The sequence below is a fragment of the Papio anubis genome, chromosome 12, assembly GCF_008728515.1.
Source record: "Papio anubis isolate 15944 chromosome 12, Panubis1.0, whole genome shotgun sequence".
In the NCBI taxonomy this organism is placed as follows: domain Eukaryota; kingdom Metazoa; phylum Chordata; class Mammalia; order Primates; family Cercopithecidae; genus Papio; species Papio anubis.
The window spans coordinates 5,849,509-5,871,074 of record NC_044987.1 but is presented as its reverse complement, the minus strand read 5'-3'; the positions used below and the strand labels follow the sequence as shown (position 1 = coordinate 5,871,074).

Here is a 21,566-nt window from a genome sequence, read left to right as displayed (position 1 = left end):
GTTCTTAGTCAGAAGGACCGGAGTGGTGCATAGATCTGTACAAACACAACCCAGGCATGCAAAAACATAAGCCATCCCTCCCAACAACTGTGGGCAGCTACCGTTTTATGTGCCAAGACTCACACTGGAGAGGCGTGATGGAGCTGTACCGGAAGGGGTGTGTCTATGGCCAGGGTCATTTCCTTCTGAGGACTCCAGACAACAAATGTGTCCTATCTGCTTCCTCTCCACTCCTCCCACCCCTTCCAGGAGAGGGTCCTATCTGCAAGAGGATTTTCACCTGGGACCTGATTCAGCTAATGCATAGTAATAATAATAATAATCAAAGTGCATGCACAGTTTCAGAAATTTACTATATTAATCAACACACTGAAAACATTTTGATTCCTAAGCAGCTTTGAGTACCAGCTTTTTTCCAGGACACATTCAAAATGATGCAGCTGGGGATCTGAAAAAGACTTTCATAGTAGAACCTTCCCCTCAAGGTCGATCTTTCCATAAGCTGATCCCTTTTAGGAAGATGGGCTCCCAGAGAAAGAAAGACATAGTAACATTCTGACTGTGGGGCTCCATCCCATTCCTCTCTCTTTCCCACTTCTTCTTTAGAAATAGCATTCCAGCACAAACTCTAGGTGGAGAAACACATGAAACTGTTTCTTCTCAGGTGCATTAATGATACATTCCCTTCTTTACTGACTTTGCACCTTCCAACTCCTCATTGCGGTCTTGGAAGAACAGGAAATGCTCTTTATAAACAGTTTTATAGCCCTTTAAGCCATCCAATACAGATTGAAAGAAATATTATCACCACTTTTAACTAAAGTGTTCTGTCTTACAGGGAAGGTATTATCTGTCTAAATGTACCACATGAGAAGCTTAGAGCCTCAAATTGTTCCTTGTGTAAGCATTTTCTTATTGTCGTTGATTGGTTGGTTCATCTCCCCAAATTAGGAGACAATTTTTCTTTGAGTAAAAGTCCACATTAAAATAAAAGTGGAGTCTTTCTTATCAGTAGAATCAAAATGAGATTATTATTATTCCCTGATCCTTTCTGAAGTTCATAACTTGTTTAAGGAAACTTTAAAAAATATTTGGCCTATGCATGAAACTTTTGATAATTTTGTCTGCTCCCATCAACCTTATATGAGCTCAAATAATCATATTTAAGATTCCAAATGAGCACCTATGGCTCCCATATGCCAGTTTCATATAAATGCATTGCACGTTCTAATACAGTAGCCTTGTAGAGATGCATGTCTTGTGGGATCACAATTGCGAGGTTCAGGGGTCATTTGCTGGTAGACTTTGAAAGCTCTCATCCTACTTTTGTGCCCCTAAATTGTTGACTGCTTCATAATGCTTCTAGCCACTAGGAACTTTAGAGACTTTGTTTTACTCCTGTTGAAAAGCCACTGTTACATTTTGGTGTCATCTGTTTCATTGACTTCTGACAAGATGAAGTTGGGGTTGTCATAGCCTCTCTTCATCCTGGCTCTAGCATCTTTCTCATTATAAAGGCACATGGCACAGTGAGGGGTCTCCACTTCCACTGTCTTGCTAAAGTTATGGAAATCCACTCGGTATTTCCCTTCTTTTGTCTTGGATACTATGGGAGCAAAACGGTAGCCCCAAAGTACCTCCTCTGGGACATAGGATGTCCGGACTTGGCAGGTAGCACTGGTGGACTCCACTGTGCCATCTAAAAACACCACTAATTCAAAGTCCTGCTGGATAAGGGTCTCCGCTGCCATGTGGAAGAAGGGGCTGTTGTGATCAATGACATGGTAAATTGTCAATGGGGAGATGAAGAATAAATTTTCATTCCCAGCATCAACTACAAAGTTGATATTGATCTGGTCCAAAATAATGGTCTCTCCTTCAGGAGTGACTGTGGTCTTCAGAAGCTTTCCATAAATGTGACTGCCAATAAGAAGGCTCTTCCTGAGATTAGCCACTCGGATTAGGAGACAAAGCTTCCCTCCCCGTTTGCTGATCACTGCATTCTTGCTGAACGTAATGGTCTTGGCACGTTTTTTGGGCCTGGAGATCTTGGCTAAGATGGCCCCACACATGAAAGAATTGACTACAACTCCAAGTATAGACTGAAAGATAAGTAGAAAAATGGCAGTGGCACACTGTTCTGTCACACACCTGAATCCATATCCAATGGTCACTTGAGTCTCCAGAGAAAAGAGAAAAGCTGAGGTCAAGCCATTAATGTTCTCCACACAGGGAGTGTGATTGGCAGAAGGATGGAACTCCGGGAGGTCTTTGTGAATGTACGCTACTGCATACCACAGGAGACCAAAGAAAAACCAACTCCCCAAGAAGGCTGTGATGAAAATGGTCATTTTGTATCTCCATTTGAGGTCAAGTACTGTTGTCCAGATGTCCACAAAGAATATAAACCTTGACTGTGCCTCCACATTGCCAAATTCTATGTTGCACCTTCCATCTTTGGAGACTAGCCTTGCTCTTTGCCGAGAATGCCCAAAAAAGCGAGTGACGACCCATTTCCGAAGACGTTTAAACATACTTTCTGTCAACACCCTGATCTGAAAACACATCAAAGAAAAACAAAAAAGGATTATGTTTGTAGCAATAGTGAACTAGGTGACTCACATAAAAGACCTAACTACGAAAAGATCATTCAAAATTATCTGGGTTACTAATCATTTGGCAAGCTGACAAGTTTATTCTGGATACCGCAATGCTATTTCTGATAGAAACTTTCCACTGGAAGACCATGTTACTCAAATATAAAGAGTCAAAATAATTACAGAGAGCTAGAAATGGAGACAGACTAAGAGATTATATATTCAAGTGTTTCCTGACCTCAACTGGTCTCACGCAACCTTAAATATGTTTGTAATAACCAATTGTGACCTGTATTTTTTTTATTGAATATTACTTAAATCACCTGCTCATAAATTTAGCCTTATGTTAAGCAATAATTTCTGAGAAATCACAAACTTGAAGCATTATATATATTTTTGAGATATAGAAAAATAAATAACTGATCCATAAAACACTCATCAATATACTTCCTAAATCATCTATGTACTTCTATTGATACTCATATATCAAGAAAAATCCTAATTCAATTCTGTTCTCTCTTTTATCAAGTGAGAAAACTGAGATTCAGAAAATTTAAATGACTTGTCCAAATTCATGTACCTAGCCAGTGGCAGGATGACAACTAGAATATAGGGCTCCCTGCCTCCAGTCTAGGGGAGTTTCTACCACTCTGTGTCTCAGTTATCAAATGTTATATTCTAAAGTTACACTTCCCTAAAATATTTTTAGACAAGTATGGGTCATATTTCTTTTTGTTAAATGCTCAACACTATTTAGAACAGAGCTCAGATCCAACCAGATGGTCTCACAGGACTTCTCCATAAATCTACAAGCCTGTTCCTACTCTCTCCCCATGGTTTCCCAAGGTTCCCAAAATGAATAGTATGAGAGCCACCATCAACACATCTCACACTTCCTTCCCTACTCCAAAGCTGGAGGACTGGGGAGCATTGATTTAAATAATACTCCATTAAGACAGACCATACTTTATTCATTCCTATATCCCAGTTGCTTGCACAGTCAATGAGTGCCTACTGTTTATTCAGTAAACATAAATGAAATAATTCAGTGAATGAATTACATTTTTCAAATTCCTATCTGCTCAATAGATTTTTTATAGATGACATTACTGTGACTTCCATTTTACAGCAAAATAGTGAAGGGACTGTCCCATAAACAGCCAACGATGGTGAAACCCAAAGTCATAAACGCTAGATTACCTCCTCCCCTACGCCCAAGAATATCAAGGTGTGCCCACCCTGGTCTGCAATGTCTTCAGGGTATTTTTCATTAAATGCAAATATGTTTTTAAAATAGATTTCAAAATCCCCCTTGAAAAATGTGTTTATTCGTAAGAACTAGGAAGCGAAACCAACTGAGTGATACATTTTAAATAATAGTGATATCCCACAGTGTCTTGTTCAAGGCCTTAACCCAGCTGAAAACACAAGAAGCCAACACCAAGTCGAAGCGGTGACAAGAAAACCACAGCTGTGGTGATTGGAAATGTTGAGAACAGGTCTTAAAGACATAAAGAAAAAAAAAATGCTGCCAAGAGAATAAACAACAATGCACATAGTCAGAGGGCCCTCCTCTCCTCCCACACTGCCCTTATTGACCTCAAGTCCCCAGCGAGGACTAGGGGATGGTGCATGTGAGGTACAGAGGAGGAAATGGTCTCCTCCTTTCCTCGTACACGCATCCTTTACCCTGGTCTACACCCATGTGGACTGACCTCTCTCCCGGGTGCATTCAGGGTCGCACTGTTTATCCAGCTCTCCAGAGAGGGACTCTCAGCTCAAATAGTAAATTCTAAAACCAACAGTTATCAACTGAATCCACATTCTCTTTGTCATACATTGTAATTCCAGAGATGGCTCCTAACACACCAACTTCTGAGTTTTTTTCCCCACCACCCTGCTCCTCTAGCTTCCCTTAAATTCACTTTACTTTTAAAGGTAAAGAAGATTTCTGTAGAGTGAAGAAGTATCCCGATTGATCACTTGAATAACGTTGGGTTTCCATGACTGCATTAAGAATGAAACATTATCTGCCTTGCTTTACAGAGGTGATTTCCCCAGCCTCCACTTACCAATGTCTCAAACACATTCCACCTGGAAGCATTCATGGCAGGAAAAAGCAAGGAAGTGGTGCTGGGAGTTGGTCTTTCTATGCAGACTGATTTCTTTCAGACTCAGCCTAATTTATTGTAGGCGACAGTCAGTGGACTGACGCTAATTTGTGTTAACTTGAAAACACTTAATTTGATAGTGGAATCGTGTGATTTAAACCAAGGCAATTGGTTGTTCTCAGACCAAGCCCCAAGTTGAATATGTATTTTTTTCTTTCCAACATCACATGGCTTGAATACCAACATGCCAAGACATGACAAGCCATCAGCTAAGGTCCCTGGGGGGCAGGAGTGGATTGGGTTCCAGCATTGCCTTCCTCTCCTTGGCCACGCTCTATTGCTCACTTGTTTCTCCTAAAAGTTGTGCCTAATAACTACTGGCCGGAAATAGTTACTTATCATCAATCTCCCAGCCTATTCTCTGAAACCCACTGAAATACTGAGTTTTCCAAGGGTTCACAAAGATGCAGGTGAACATACAGACAGGTAAGTACATATTTACAAGACAACAGTAAGATCACACCAGGAAGAAACAAGATACCATGTTAATCTCTCTATACAACAGTTATGTAAGAAACAGACTTAAAAGAAGTCTTTATTGTTGGAAGTCTTTATTATTCTGGAAAACCTGGCATTTACTGAAGGTGTTTTTTACATGCACTGGGTTAGCCAATGCTATTGATTTATTTGTTCAGAGTGAGAGGGATTATTCTTAGAGAATGCAATGATACAGGATAAATTCATCCACTAACCAAAGCTGTCATTCACATGGCAGACCCATTATTGCACAGATCCTACGTTTTTTAGACAATGGCATTTAATCTAACCACAGACAGAGCCAATATGTATTTTATGAACTCTTAGGTGATTAGAGATTGTCCCTGGTGTCTGCGTTATATAATATGCTCAGTTTTTAGGTTCCTTTCTATTGAAATCAGTAAATCTTAATAGCAAGCAAAGGGCTGCGCGTTAGCTAATATTTACCAAGGTATTCTTAGTGGCTTGGCAAAGCAAGTGGATTACATTACTGCCACTTTTTCTTTAGTGCCTCAGCATTCTTGTTCTGTAAACAATACATTCTCAGAAAATAGACATTTTGTGCACTTCCCAAACATTGATTGTATGCTTATTCTGTAGGATTTCAAAGACAAATAGAACTCTTCCTGTTCTCAAGGAGTTCATAGTCTAATGGGGAAGTGAACTAAGGAAATCAATTAACAACCTAGCATGGTTGGTATAATGCCAAAAAGAATAACTTTTTTAAAAGATCCCCATCAGCTGGGGATCCACCCTTTCTTTGCAAACTTACTTCAACTGGCAGAAAACTCATTGCATTTATGTATACATTAATTTATTTATCAATCATTATTCACTGATGATGTGTTGATACCCGGTGTTGACTGTGTGTGCTGACCATTGTACTAGACATCCTAGACATCAGTCCTTGTTATCATGCAGCTCCCATTTCAGCAGAGAGGGCGGTGCAAATGAGTCAATCAACTGTGAAATGACCAGTGATAAATGCCAGGATATGAAACAGTGGGAGCCCTCCGGGGAGCACCTATTTTGATGAGCAGAACCGCAACCCTGAGGCCAAGCCCTGAAGATGAGTTAGAGTCACACACAGTAGAAACTCTATAAATATTTGCTGAATGATGATAAATAAATAAACCAATGAGTACATAAAATCAATGAGCTTGCTGTCACTTATATCACTTAGTATCTGGTGGCTCCCACTCTAATGGAGATGTCTTGCATGTACCGTACTAACCACATTACAGTGTAATCTTCTATGGGACCCAGGCAGGGGCAACCGAGGAAAGAAAACATGGAGGAGCTGAAAGAAGTTTCAAGTAAGCAAATAATGGAGCATGGAAAGCCTCAGTGAGACATTGGGCTGCAAAGGCAAGCTAGAGCCAACACACTCTGCACTTGGTGTACCATTTGACATGGTTTTTTTATTGAACTAAAGGAGAAGCTGTGATAAAGAACATTCTTCTAGTTGTGCTTCAGAGAAAACTCATTAAAATTCTAAATGAGTCTGAAGTCTCCTCCATTTAACAGCCCTTCAAATTCTTGAAAATAAACATATTTTCTTCCTGAATTTCCTTTTCTCCATAAAAATATGTGCTTCATTTGTATGTAACATCTACTTTAGTCAGTATGTGCGCATTTTAAGGGAGGGACCAACAGTTTGTGGTCCTTACTGAATCTGATGAACCCAGGTGCAGAAGCTCTTCTTCCAGAGACACCCACTTGAGAACAATTCGTTATGAATTTGGGATTTCTTACAGCACTTACCACCCCAGCCTGCTCAGCAGTGAAACAGCCACTGTGTCAAAAAGGGGAAAGGGAAATAGGCATGGCTGTTACTGCTTCTGATTTGGAATTAGAAGTCTATTATTCCTCCACAGAAATGGAAACACAAAAACACTTACTGTAGTCTGCCTTTTAGTCAAACCTCTCATGGCTCATACACAGCCTTCGTTAACTTTAGGACATTTCTGAGAGTCAGGATTTCAGGTTAGAGGTAGGAAATATGAGCTGTGTGGCCTGAGAGAAGAAGTCAGATGATTTTCTCCCGTCCCTTTGTAAATGCAGTGGAGAAGAAATTCATTTCTATGAAAAAATTACTGCTTTACCAACAGTTGATTGAATCCGGAAAGATTTTCTATGGAAAATCTTGAGGATTTTCCATAGCAATGATTGAATGGGATTATGGGGTAGAGACTCTTACTTCTTAATCAATATAAACACTCTATTTATTGAGCATCTGCTATATACCAGGTGCTGTGCTAGGAAACAATGCAAGGTAACAGCTCCTGCTCTCAAGTTGTTCATGAATAAGTAATTCAAGAATTGTAATGGGGCAGGTTTGCTGCCTTGAAAAGATTGAGGACAGGATGTTAAGGTGGCCCCAAAGAGGAGACCCAGAAGGGTGGGTGGGTGTTGGACTTGTATTCTTACTCAGCTTTGCTAAGGAGGGAAAATAAGTGCATCTAACTGCTGCTGCAGAGGACTTCCTGTTTTCTATGAAAATCATCCAAGCTATTGGAGGATCGCCACCCTGCTGGATTTGCAAAGGTTCAGAGCCCCAAGAAGCAGTAAACCATCCAGCTCCACAGACTACACCTATAACATTCAGAACCTGTGGTGGACAGAGGGTGGCATTTCCTTTCTGTTCGGTAATGCCGGAGAAGTTATCTCTGATGTCTTTACCACTATCAGGCAGCTCACATGGGAGCAGCATGGGCTCCTTCTAGATAGAACTTGGCAAGGCTGGTAGAAACCATCTTTCCTGGCCTCATGGGCATAGAAGAGGGCATCTGAGCTTCAGGACTCTTCCAGGCTACACTTGGGAATGCACTTCAGGAATACCCTACATTTTTGTGGGGTGAGCAGTGGGTCCCCACTGCAGTGAAGCCAGAGTGTGTCTGAATCCAGGGTGCGAGTGCAGCAAGGACCTTCCCAGGTGCCTCCCTCCTTCCAGAGAAGACAGCTTGGGGAGAAAGGGCTGGAGCATCACAAGGTCTGATGGTGTTGGTACTCTCAGGAGGCACACCGTGCTCTGTAGGCATCTCTGGGCCAGCCAGCCAGAGTATATCACTTTTGAAAAACTTGGCCTTTTGTGCATAAGGAATCTGGAGAAGATAGGAGATTCCAGCCAGGAATGTTCCCAGAAGAGGTAACAGCTACAGGCAGCGTGGCAGAGTGGAAGGGCCTCTAGTTTGGGTTAGCATGGACATGGATTTGAACCCTATCTCTACCACCCAACAGTTAGGTGACCTGAGCAACAGTTAGGTGACCTTTGCTGAGCCTCAGTTTCCTCACCTATGAAATGGCTATAATAATATACTCTCAAACATTGTTGTATGATTTAAATGCAATAGCATAGGTAAAGTTCATAGAAAATAGCAATTATGCAATAAATAGCTACAATTGTTATCACTTCTTCACAAATCTTAAACTAGTGTGGCAGTTTAACCAGGGGTCACTAGTCCAGGCCAACCAGGATCTACCATGTGGAGCAAAATGGGTCATATTGGAGATTACAGCCAATGGGGGAAAAGGCTTCTGTGAGAGTGACGAAAGTTCTGCAAAACATATCTTGTCTATCAGCTATGCTAGCTTCAGAGCCCATCCTTCCAGTGCAGAACAGGAGATCTGGAAAATACAAACATGTTTTATAAAGGTTTTCTCTATAATCAGGGCAGAAGTCTTATCTTGGAGAGGTGGGAACAGGACAGAGGGAGAGAATTATCCTTGGCTAGGCTGAACAGAGCCATGGTACCGAGGCGTGATGCTGTTCTTCTCTCACCCTAGACATCAACTAGGATTTGACCGGTGGAAAAGCAGCCCTGACCTCTAGGAGCTGACCTTGAACTACCAGCAAGGTCTTGGCTCTCCTGGCACAGGAGGCTGGGTCTTGCTCCTGTCAAGCACAAGCAATCTCACAGATCGTCAGCCTCAGACCAGGCCACTCAAATCATGATGGATTGGGATAAAACAAGGTCACTCTGTAATAATGTCTGAACACCGTCAAAACACAAACGTTACCCAAGCCACAAAATGGCCAAATATCCCCCCATCCTGGCTATGATGAGTGTCTGCTGTTTCTTTCCCCAGAACAGCTTTAGCCTCATGTCAGTCTTCTCACCTAGATAATAAGAATTATCAACATATTGAATCATAGAATCATCACTACTCCCTAACAGCACCTAATCCAGAGCAAAGCATTGCTTCCTTAAGCCTCTCCCCAACCACATCATCTGAAACATGCTCAGATCCTATGAAAGTCCTTTCCAAAGCCCTCTCAGTGAGACGCCCCGTGATTGCTTATGGTGTAGGTCTCCACAGCTGCAAAAAGTCCAACTTGCTCAAACACAGGGTACTTTCTGACTGGAGGGCACTGACACCACGACAGACCCTAAGAGCACAGGAAATAAGAAGTGTAACTATAACACAATAAAACCACTTTACAAGCCCATTGGCGAGAACCAGTTGCATTCCGTGGCTTCCGCAAGTCTTACATGCCTATGTGCAATTGGTACGTATGTTTGTTTTTGTATGAAGAAGTGAAGAATCAGGATATTGCCACATTCAATAGAAAAACCCATTAAAATGAGTTAAAACATTTCAAGTTCAGGTTTTAAGTTCTATCTAGCTAACGTGTTTACCAAAGCCATTGGTTATCCTAAGATAACTATACTCTCACCACAGAAACCTATACCTCTTCTTGGCACCTTGATTGGGTCCCAGTGGGAAGCACTGGAAGCTGTGATGTCCCCACCACTGGGTGCTAGTGAAGCCTGAATCCAGGCAAAGTGTTCATGAGGTCTTACCAGTCTTTGGTGGCAGTCCGCATTTGCTGTAGTCAGAAATCAATGCTTTGGAAGCTGGATGCTTATCCTGTATGTATTTTCTTTTTCATTTCTTTTCTTATTTATTTATTTATTTATTTTTATTTTTGAGCAGGGTCTCACTCTGTCATCCAGATTGGAGTGCAGTGGTGCAACCACAGTTCACTGCATCCTTGACCTCCTGGGCTCAAGCGATCCTCCTGCCTCAGCCTCAAAGTATCTGAGACCACAGGTGTGCACCAGCATGCCCAGCTGATTTTGTTGTTGTTGTTAATTTTGTAGAGATGGAGTCTTATCATGTTTCCCAGGCTGGTCTTGAACTCCTATTCTCAAGCCATCCTCCTCCCTCGGCCTCCCAAAGTGCTGGGATTACGGGTGTGAGCCACCATGCCTGGCCGCTGTATTTCCAATATTGTTTCCTGCTGTTCTTCATAATAGTTTCTTAAGATATTTCAGAAATGCTAGCATGTCTAAGCTATATGAAGAAACACCAAAAAGAAGCACTTGGTCCCTGCCTTGTTCAGAGTTTTAAAGAGAGAGCAGCACATCCTCAGGGGCTGTGAGGAACAGTGACAAGGAGCTGGAACACCCTAGGGGACAGGAGAAACTCACTACCACACAATGGGAGCTACTTGGCTATGCTAGAGATTTTCTAAGAATTTTCTCTTCTAAACTTTCCCTTCAACTGCACTTTAAGGGAAAGCATTGCTTTATTGGACATTAAGTGGGCTGAGCCAGGGTTGAGAAGGTAAACCAAGGTAAAAATGGAAGTGCAAAGCACAGATGAATGAATAAAAAGGCTGGAGCTGAGAACAGTCTCCAGACAGTGTGGAATGGCCATTAAGGTGACCAGAGAGGGTTTCTGTATTCGGCTGCCTGTTGCAGGAGACACACGCTGTGGCAGTCTCAGCGAACAGCGCCCTCTGGAGCACGATGTCAGCGGTGCCCCTCTGGAGTAGTGACATTCTGGGCCCCCAAAGGCCTGTAGTATCATCCCAGGCACGGATGCAAAATCTCTTAAAGGTGTTGTTGGATTTAAACTCATAGTAACTCTAGGAGGCTGGGAACTGAGGCTCAGAGAAGTTAAGCAACTTCTCCAGGGTCACAAAGCAGAAAGCCAGAAGAGCAAAGATTAGAAGAATCTAGATCTTCCCAACTGACAAGTCTTTGCTTTTAAACCCTAAAGCATACGTAACACAGTTGGTAAACAATGTAGAGGGAAAGTAAATATTTATTCAGCATCAACTTACTCTGCACCAGGAATGGTTTTCTACACATTTCCTTGCTTTGTATGAGTGATCACATAAGAGGGTGAGAGCTAGCAAGGGTCCAAACCTTTTTAGATAGTGAGCACAAAAGGATCAGGAGGGCACAGGTTTCTGGGGTTTTGTAGCATCTACAAAAGCACTACAAGAGGAGGAAGGAGAGGACTTGATGGAGAGGGCACTAGGTACCCTGAGTTGGATCTGAGGGTGTGTGTTGGAAGAGAAGGCCATAGGCCCTGATGTCATGAGAAGGGCCTGGTAGAGCCAGGCAGAGTTTAGAAATGGTTACGATATCAAGAGAATTAAGAAGCAGCCATGAGAGCAACTGAAGATGCGCTGTCCAGCATCATGCTTTTTTTTTGGAAGCTTCTGTGGATTGTCCCGGCATAAGCAAATGACCTGAAGTTGTGGGAGTGACATTTTACATTTAGGGACATCTGTGGACCTCTACAGGGTGTTGTTACTTCTATAGGCACAAGTTTGGTGTGATGACAATGGCTCCTGTGGGAAGAGGAGGCAACCCCCCCACAACCCCGCCTGCCCGCCGGCCAACCCACCACCTGGTGGATAAGGAAAACCTGCCAGTGACGATGAGCCCGCCCCATGCTCATCACTGCTTTAGCAGAGGGCAAAGCTCTTGACCTTGGAGTCAGTGCTGAGGTCATGTTTAGGAAGCAGGCTGGGGATACAAAGGCAAAAAGACACATAACCGTAGAGTCTGGAGCAGGTCATTTAACCTCTCTGGTCCTGTATCACCTGCTATTTCCTCAGCTGGGAACCCTTGGCACTCTACTCTCCCCCACGCCACCCCCACCCCCTTGTCGACTTCTTGACCTCAAGTTAAATGTCATTTCTCAGAAGGACATGTAAATGTTAGTTTCTCAAAGAAGGAAGAAGATCCCCCTCCCCATTTAAATCAAGTTTCCTCTCCTTGCAATATTTGATTGTATGCTTTCCTTTTATTTGTGGTATGAACAGTAATTTTAACTGATACATTTACTTTTGTGCTGTCTCCTCCACCGCCATGTCCCCAGTGCCCACCCACACAGCACCAGGCAGAGAACAGAGGCTCAACAGGTATCTGTCAAGGAAATAAGCAAATACAGGAAAGTGTGAATGACTCAGTGTGCTTGATTTTTGAAAGGGGCTGTGGAGAGGGCAATGCCAGCCTAACACCACTCTCTGATGCTGGTGGTGGGACTCAGTACTTGCAGAACCTGAACGGGCAGATGATTAGGTCCCGCAGCCTTTGCCTAAGAGGCTCTGCATAACCAAATGCTTACCCAGCTTTCTTGTAGCCTGGGGTGTCCAATAGTTGCTTATTGAAAATCAAGCCACTCACCTCTGTCGGAAGAGGTTCAGGAGATGATTTTCAAAACCTCATGTATAAGTAGATCTTGGGATGACCAGCAAGAGCTGCTTGGTTTGGGATTCTACCTGTGGGGATCAGAACTTATCACACTGTCTCTGTCAGGGCCCAGGATGGGAATGAAGGCACAGTAGAGAAGATACCTGGTAAAATACAACACACGTGGCTACTGTCTGGGGACAGAGGAAAGGCCCACACAGAAGCCAGGGTGAAACTTCAGTCAGTCTGGACCAGGAACACACAGGACCCTCCACATCAGCAAAGGCAGAAAGGTCAGCTCAGGCTCCGGTGGACTCAACTTTAACCCAAGTTCTCAAACCTCTACCACACGCTCAGGCCACACCTCCCTAACTAGTCCATTCTAGTTTCTAGTGAATTTAAGATTGAAAATTAAATTAACACAATGATCCACAGTCTGTCCTAGTCTCATGGTCTTTTTATTTTTATTACTATTAAAAAGAACACCACTGCATTGAAAATATCATTGTACACATCTAGATATTCCATATTGAAATCACTGTATACTCTCAAAAGATGTATATAGACAGAAATTGTGTATGGTGAATCATATTACGTATGCATTAGGATATTAGATATTTATAGGAATCCTATAGTGGGTTATTTTATAAAGTGAAGAATAATTTTTGCAAATCAAATAATCATTCTTCCACTTGTTTATCCTGTACGTGAGTTGAGAAGCAGATGGTTGCTCTGAAAACCGGATATATCTGTAATGAAACTGTTCTTAAGTCTCATATTCAGCCACCCACCTCAAATGGCACTGGAGTTTAATGAAGGAATTTCAATGTTTATTAAAAAGTTGTAGCTATTATGTGTGCAGAGATCCTGTTATTAGTCTGACCCTTCTAGTTCTCTGTGGTTTGGGTTGGTATTAAATCAACTCAGTCTTTCCAGACCAGAAAGGAATGGATTCCATGTGGACAGGAGGCCTAAACATGCTTTACCGAGTGTCTGCGACAAGAAAGTGCACTTTGTTTTAAAGAAAACATATAGGATGCCCAACCTTGACAATTTATAAAATGGAAAAAATTCAGCTAATGTACTGAGTATGAAGACTCAAGGGGACTAGTATTCATTAAGTTGCACAGGCAAAGAAGGCCCTTGTATCCCAGCTTCCACAGACACACAAGATCTAAGGCACAGAGCACCAGGTGCTTGGGTTTGGAAGGGGATTTGGATGCCTTCTAGGCCCACACCTTGTGTGTTTGAAGTTTCTCTGTCCTAGTCCCATCAAGTGACCTATGGCGTAGGATTTAAGAAGTGGGTTTCCAGTGTTTGAATCTGAAGTCAGTCACTTACTAGCTCTAACACTGGGTACTCAGTGTATCAGTTTCCTTGTCTGAAAAATGGGGGCATTCATATCTAGCTTACAGATGGATAGAAATAGCTTAGACCACACTTGGACATAGAACATGATCAAGCTATTAACACCTTGAGTCATACTGTGTGCAACTCCAGTTTCTCCTTCAAGCTCCTGCCATGCATTGAATGAAAGGAGGCAATCCTGTCCCTATCTGTGAGGCCTTTAATCCTGGGCTTCTCTAGCTACTGTGCAGGCTGCAATAGCATCCTGCTTCCCAGAGAGGAGGTAAGAATAGCCAGGCTCTAGGGCAGTGGATTAGTGGGAGAGCCAGCATTTCTGTTGACTCTGTTGCTATGCCCCACGGGTATCATTGACCCTCAAAGGGTCAGTGATTACCAGTTTCGGCTTGGGTTCTGCCAAGCCATCAGAGTTACATTAATGGGGCGGCACGTCATCACCCACCCTCCCACATCCAAGTGCTTTCTGGGAAAACCCTGGAGCCAGAGGGAGCAGAGCCAGTAGCTTCGGTGACCGTTTGTTCCATGCCACAGAGCTGCCCTTGAGCAAATGCTGGAGTCTTCTCACTGGGGCTCTTCTTGCTGGCATTTAGCACGCCCCCATCCTCATCACCGGGCAGAGCCCACCCAGGAGCCCTCTCAGAACAGGACACTGCCTGGGAGACTTCCCAGCTGGGTTCTCCAGCAAATGTCTTGAACTGCTCTTGAGCAATCCTGGTGTCTGCCTCTGAAACAAAGAGGACAAGCAGGAAGGGGGCATCCCCCTAGACCTTAGAGCCATGCCAAGGCAGGCAAGCTCGGGGCCTTCACTGAGACCCACCTCCCGGGAGAGAAGGCCTGCTGACGCACTTTCTCTCATTCCTTTCCTCGTTTCTTTTCACTCAGTGGTGTGTATAATGACCTGGAAAAGGCAAAATTAAATTCCACTTTATTTTCATGTATTTGCTAGTCTACCAAAATCAAGCCAAATCAAAAGAAGCTTTTCAGCCTCAAAGATGTTCCTTAACCTCTCTGAGCTGCACTTTTCCACACCATACTGATGATTCTAGTGCCTTTGTTGTTATGGGGATTCAGTGAGAAATACACATATCCACATGAAAATGAGTATGTGAATAGCAGCATTATTCACAATAGCCAAAAAGGGGAAACTTTTGAAACAGTCGATGTCCATTAGCTGATGAATCAATAAATAAAATGTGATGTATCCATACAGTGGAATATTATTCAGCTCTAAAAAGGAAAAAAGTACTGGTAGATGCTACAACACAGACGGACCTGGAAAACATTAGACCAGTGAAAGAAGCCGAAGAGTATATGATTCCATGTAAATGATATGTTAGAATAGGCAAATCTACAGAGAAAGAGAGTTAGACTGGTGGCTGCCGGGACTGGGGAAGAGGCGATGAGGAGTGACTGCTAATGGGCACCAGGTTCTTTTGTGGGTGATGAAAATGTTCTCATATTGATTGTAATGATGGCTGTGCAACTCTGTGAATACACTGAAAACCACCTATCATACACTTCAAATGAGTGGGTTTTATTTTATGAGAATTATATTGCAATAAAGCTGGGATAGAAAACACACACATGTAAAGTGCCTGCCACACAGTACAGTCTCAACCCACTTCCCCTCCCACTCTCACCCCACTTCCCCATGCTTTTAGACCCTTGTTGGAACCTTGGCTGAACTCAGCACCTGCCTTCTCTAGCAAGTGGCTACTGTGATCCTGAAGGCACCGCCATCAAAATGATTTTCTTTGCCACAAGAGCTTGGAGTATGGAAAGTATTATTCTGCTCACCCTCACTGCTAAACAGAAGGCCCGCTAGCGTGGGAGATGTCTCTTCTCCCAGGGTCTACAGGAGAAGCTCTTCCTTGCTGCTGCCCAGGTGTGTGTGGATGAAGCAGTCCAGGCTGGACCGTGGGCCCTCCCACTCACCCACCCACCCATCCACCTGCACCTGGGCTCCACAAGCCTGAGAATGGTGTTCAGTTATGATCCGGGGTTGGCAGCTCCAGGGTGAAGTCCCTCACACCTCCCAGTGCCAGAGGGCAGATCTGTGGGACGGGAGGAAAGTCACAGGGTCTCCCCTACTGCACCAGCCAAGCCAGCGCTCCCTCTCTCGGCTCTCCTGGGAGCTCGGTTTCATTTTCTCCTTCTTTCTCCTTCTTTCAGCACATCTTTTGTTTGAATGTTTTCAGGCATTTTGTTCCCTGCCCATAGCCCTTGTATTCCTGGAGTCAGCAGTGCGGATGTTCCAATTACCATTTGAGCCAGCACTTCCGGAGACTCAGCATGACCTCACAGATAAGCCAGAGCCCCACAGGCCCATTCAAAACCCCTCCTTGCCCCACATTTCCCCAGTGCCACTCCTTCCCTCTGCTCCCCACCCCGCACCACATACGCTAAGGGGAGAGAAGGATGGAAGGTGACTGGGATGGGGACCTTGCTGCTTTCTTGGGTGACAACAGGGCACAGAGTTGTGTGGAGTCCGCATTCAAGGGCTCACGCGAGAATGACAGAAACCCCCCACTGTGCATGTCCAGAGGCTGGGCCCTTTCTCAAAGGCAGGGCTGGATGTTCCTCACTTACTTCCTGAATAAGGGCCACTATCAAGAACTAGAAAGAATGTCCCCAACCAGCACCTCTCAACATCCTCATCTGGATTAGCACAAATCGTAATGATCTGTTTGATGACACACCTGGAAGGCCAAACCTAGATCTTACTAAGTATTGTAGATGCATGATGGGTTTGGGGAAAGAAACTGAAGCACCCGGTGTTCTAAGAGTACTAATTCCTATGGGAAGAAATGAGGTGGTCTAGCTGGAGCGCACGCGCAGGCTCCCCACTGAGCCTCTGGCCTTGAGACACATGTCTGGAGTCAGGCCTGAATTCCGCCTCCGCAGCTTACTGGTGCGTGACCCAGCAGCCTACCTGGGGTTTTTACAGAGCCAATTTCTCAATGTAATCGATTAAGCCTGGAAAACAAACAAACAAAAATGTTGCTAAGAAACGTAAGGAGCATGGCCGGGCGCGGTGGCTCAAGCCTGTAATCCCAGCACTTTGGGAGGCCGAGACGGGCGGATCACGAGGTCAGGAGATCGAGACCATCCTGGCTAACACGGTGAAACCCCGTCTCTACTAAAATACAAAAAAAGTTAGCCGGGCGCGGTGGCGGGCGCCTGTAGTCCCAGCTACTCGGGAGGCTGAGGCAGGAGAATGGCGGGAACCCGGGAGGCGGGGCTTGCAGTGAGCTGAGATCCGGCCACTGCACTCCAGCCTGGGCAACAGAGCCAGACTCCGTCTCAAAAAAAAAAAAAAAAAAAAAAAAAAGAAACGTAAGGAGCAATAAAAACCCTGGAGCTCATTGTGAGCTATTTACAGTTTTTCTTTCCTTTCCTTTTCTTTTCTGTTGTTTTGGACATGACTGTCTTCCTGATTCACTTTTCTTACCCTCCCACACTTCCAAAAATTGTACCCATTTTCAGTGATGGGTTTATTCTTTTTCCCCAACATCATTTGAGTCCTGACCTTTCGCACCTTGCCAAGGTCCCCGATCTTCACTGGAGCAGATGGAGAAAAGAGGATAGAAGGAAGACCTCTAGGAATTGTGATGAGATTGAAAACTGGCCTTAGCACTAACCAAAATACTGGCTCCCTGGCACCCAGAGGGTGTGAGGTCCAAGCTGCGATCCGCATTACGATTGAAGACGTTATTGCAAAGAGCCAGCAAATAAGGTTGGCAAAGCAAAGATGGGGCTCCACCGGTGCCTTGAAAGTAGTGAAGGGATAGGCTATAAGGCGGTGTAGAGCTGGGCTTAAACACCACCTCTTCCACTTGTTATCAGAGTGAGTTACTTTGCTTCTCCAAACCTGAACGTTTAGAGAACGTGAACATGGAAATAAGGAAATCCGTTTCACAGTGCTGAGATAGGATTAAGTGTCAGAAGGCCCAGTAGAGGATTCAGTATGGGGAAAGCCACAATAAATGCCGGGTACCTTCCTTGTTTAGCAGGGCTGAGGGGCTCTGATGAAGAGACCACATTCAAGGGCTGTGGACTCTTGAACGAGAGTCAGGATGAAGAGATCAGGACTGGGACAGCCAAAGACTGGGGTGGTACTTGGGGAACTCAGTTTTAACTCCCAGGTCTGGATTTGGGCAGGCAGCTCTCACCGCCCAACCCAAGGACAGCACCACTGTGCCTGTGTGAGCTGCAGAGAAAATGCAGGAAGGATGCACAGTCCTGCTCCGGGCTCTTGCCAGGTCTTGGGAACTCTTCTCTCTCTCTCCCCTCATCCCCTCCTGGAGCCTCTTAAAGAAGGCTTCCCCACCAGAACTGACGGGCGGGAAAAGACAGCAGGCTCTGAGCTGCTTTCAAGGGGCCTGTCAGAAGCATCTTTGTGTACATGAGGCCCAGAGGGAGAAGACTCTGTTTATCTGTCTGCTAGGGACAAATTAACGAAGTGGTGAAATCTGTGGATCAGAGAGAGAAAGATTGGCCATGAAACGATAAGATTAAATTACATGAGGAGAATGCAATTGTGCTAGACCAACTGAATTTCCTCTGAGGTTTGCATGACCAGCCTTCCAGACCCAGAGGCAGCCAGGGCACAAGGTTTTGTGATGGATGCCTGGCATGATCCTTTCTCTGAAAGCTCTTGGCTGGGGTTGCAGGTTCCATGGCCACTAGGCTGCAGTGAGAGGTGCATGTCCACCCTCAGAGTGCAGGACAGAGAGAGGACCGCAGAAGAGGGAGCAGGAGAGGGGCAGCTCCATGTGTGATATATGCGGGTACAGCACATCTGGGTATAGGCATCTTGGGCTGAAATTCCTACTCTAAAAAAATTTCCTAATACCATCTTCTTTTCCTTCTTAGGACTGAATACAACTGAATTGATACTGATTTTGTTCAATTCAGATCATCCTCAGCTCTGTCAATGGCACATCACCCCAAAGTCAAGCAAAACCTTGATTCACTCTTAATTCTTTTCTTCCTCTCACCCTCATAAGCAATCCATCAGCAAATGTTGTCTGCTTTTTCTACAGAATATAGTCAGGACCTCTCTGTCCTCTTCTCTTCATCTCCTTTGCTGCCAGGCCACCATAATTCCTTGGCTGGGCTACAAAAATGGGCTCCTTGATCTGTCCACTGCCTCTCTCTCCTCCTTATAATAGAGTCCACACCATCAGAGCGAGGAAGGAGTCCTGAATATCAGATCACGCTGCTGCCTTGCTGAGACCTCTCTCAGCTTCCCCTTGTTCTGATGACCTCAAGGCCCCATGTAGCCGGGACTCTGCCACACTCCACAGCCCAAAGTCATCCCCTCTGTCACCTCACTATGTTCCCGCCCCCTCTGCTCTGCAAGCGTGCGGCGCAGCTCCTGCCCTGGGCTTTGGCACCTGCTGCTTCCTCCTTCAGGGCTGCTCTGCTCTAGGTCTTCCAGTGTCTGGCTGCTCCATGTCACTGGGGACCTAGCTCCAACACCACCTTCTTCGAGAGCCTTTCAGCATCCAATCTAAGGATCATCCGCTGCTCCAGTGGGAACTCCATCCTGTCTTGGCTTCTTCCCATCTCTTATCAAGAGTGGTTGTCAGGTTGGTTGTTTATTTCCCTGCTGGTGATGCGTTCACTGATTGTCCATCTCCCCTCTACAGAATGCACCCTCCAGGACAGCAGCCCGTCTTGCCTTCCTCTGAATCCCCAGCATGCGGATCCACAGTGGAGACTCTACAAATCTTTCTTAACCAAGGTCAGTGCCCTTCCCCAGGCTGGGAGTGCCACAAGTGCAGGGACCCGTCAGCTGCATCCCTATGTTATACCCAACACTGTTCCTTGGGCCTCAGGGCTCTCTCCAAACAGAGAAGGCCAGGGAAGAGAGAAGCTACTTTTCTCCAAGTTGTAGCTGAGCTAGTTTTTCACTAGCTCACCAAACTAATGACCAAGGAAACACCCAGGGATGGTGTGGACACTGCACATGGCAGGATTCAAGGCGCCATCGCTGACAGGTGGCAGGGACGAGTGCCTGTGCATTGGCTCGGGATGCACCTGGAGTACTGTCTCCCTCGTCTTTTTAAGCGGGACCTTAGATTTTCTACAGTGAGTAAGAATACGTAGATCTCATGTATTTTGAACTCAATATTGTATCTGAAAACATACATAAAAATGTGTTTCTGGGTATTCATTTACATTTTTTAAAAATTACCCAATTTTAGCATTTATTGGCTTAGTCAAGGGTTTAAAAGTTTTTGTTTGTTTGTTTGTTTTTGTTTTTTTTTTTTTAGATGAGCTGGGCTGTGTCAGCCCAGGCTGAGTGCGTGGCGCCGATCTCGCTTCACTGCAAGCCCGGCCTCTGCTCACGCCATTCTCCTCGCCTCAGCCTCCCAGTAGCTGGGACTACAGGCGCCCGCCACCGCCTGGCTAGTTTTTGTATTTTTAGTAGAGACGGGGTTTTCACCATGTTAGCCAGCTGTGATGGTCTCGACCGGACCTCGGGTGATCCACCCGCCTCGGCCTCCCAAAGTGCTGGGATTACGGGCTTGAGCCACCGCGCCCGGCCAAAAGTTTTAAAAAGTGCAAAAGCAGCTAAACCCTGTGCAAGAGCTTGGAGAAACTGCATAAAATATGGATAAAATAGAGTGGGCAAAGGGAATGTGAGAAGCTCCACGATGGCAAGGGATGGGAAGGGATGGGGAGGGTTAAGGAGGGATGGCAAGGGGTGGCGAGGGATGGGGAGGGATGATGAGGGATGGTGAGGGATGGGGAGGGATGGGAAGGGATGCAGAGGCAAAGAATACCGGTGAGTAAGAGCAGCTGAGAATGAAGAGACAAGGAAATGCATGCTACAGACCAAGCAGAAGTGCCCAGAGAAAAACATCCACTCCTTAAGGAGGTTCACAACACATTCATGAGCCCTACCATGAAAGACAGGTAAGAACAGTTAAGTGTCAACTCTGCACCACCATATTTGATTGACAATTAACCTCTGTTCAAATGGCGCATGTCTCCGTGGCAACAGCTAGGGTTTGTTGAAGGAGTGAATGGATGAATGAATGAAAAATGGGAAGGGCGCGTACTTTTCAGAGTGATTTGAAGGTGAAGGAAGACAAGATATAGAAAAGAGGCTGGCGAATAATAAATGTTCCATAAAGTTTTCGTGAAACTAGTTCGGTCAGGGTAGTTCTCCTTCTCATCCATGGACCAGAAATCACTGACATTAACGGATCTTACTATGTCCCAGGCAGTCTCCAGGGCTAAACTCGGTAGTTACAATCACTCTATGACATACACAGCATTATTATTCCCAGTGTCTAGAGAAGGAGACCAAACACCAGAGGCTAAGTGATTGATCCAAGTTCACAGAGCTAGAAGGTTAGAATTTAGCCTAGTATAGGACTCAGCGGGTAGCTATGTGTCTACCTTGGGTTTAATTATTGGAAGAAACTCATTAAAACTAATCATTTCCCATGTGACTTTCTTTGGCACAGACCTGAAAAGTGGTAGTGAATTTGCTACCAGACCCT

General features: G+C 44.8%; 1 protein-coding gene across 8 annotated transcripts in view; it reads right to left on the bottom strand.

Moving 5' to 3' along the window:
• Nucleotides 1-334: 334 nt before the first annotated feature.
• KCNJ1 (potassium inwardly rectifying channel subfamily J member 1) overlaps nucleotides 335-21,566 on the bottom strand; it is a 68,402-nt gene continuing 47,170 nt past the window's right edge. For 5 of the 8 annotated variants that reach the window (XM_009187657.4, XM_009187660.4, XM_003910949.5 and 2 more), the window contains one exon: nucleotides 335-2,555. In XM_009187657.4, the coding sequence (XP_009185921.1) occupies nucleotides 1,416-2,555 (1,140 nt within the window). In that variant the 3' untranslated portion in view covers nucleotides 335-1,415. Of the gene's footprint in view, nucleotides 2,556-4,669; nucleotides 10,170-14,863; nucleotides 14,945-21,566 lie in introns of those variants that run through there. The other 3 variants (XM_031652802.1, XM_017949112.2, XM_003910948.5) reach the window with 2 other exon arrangements.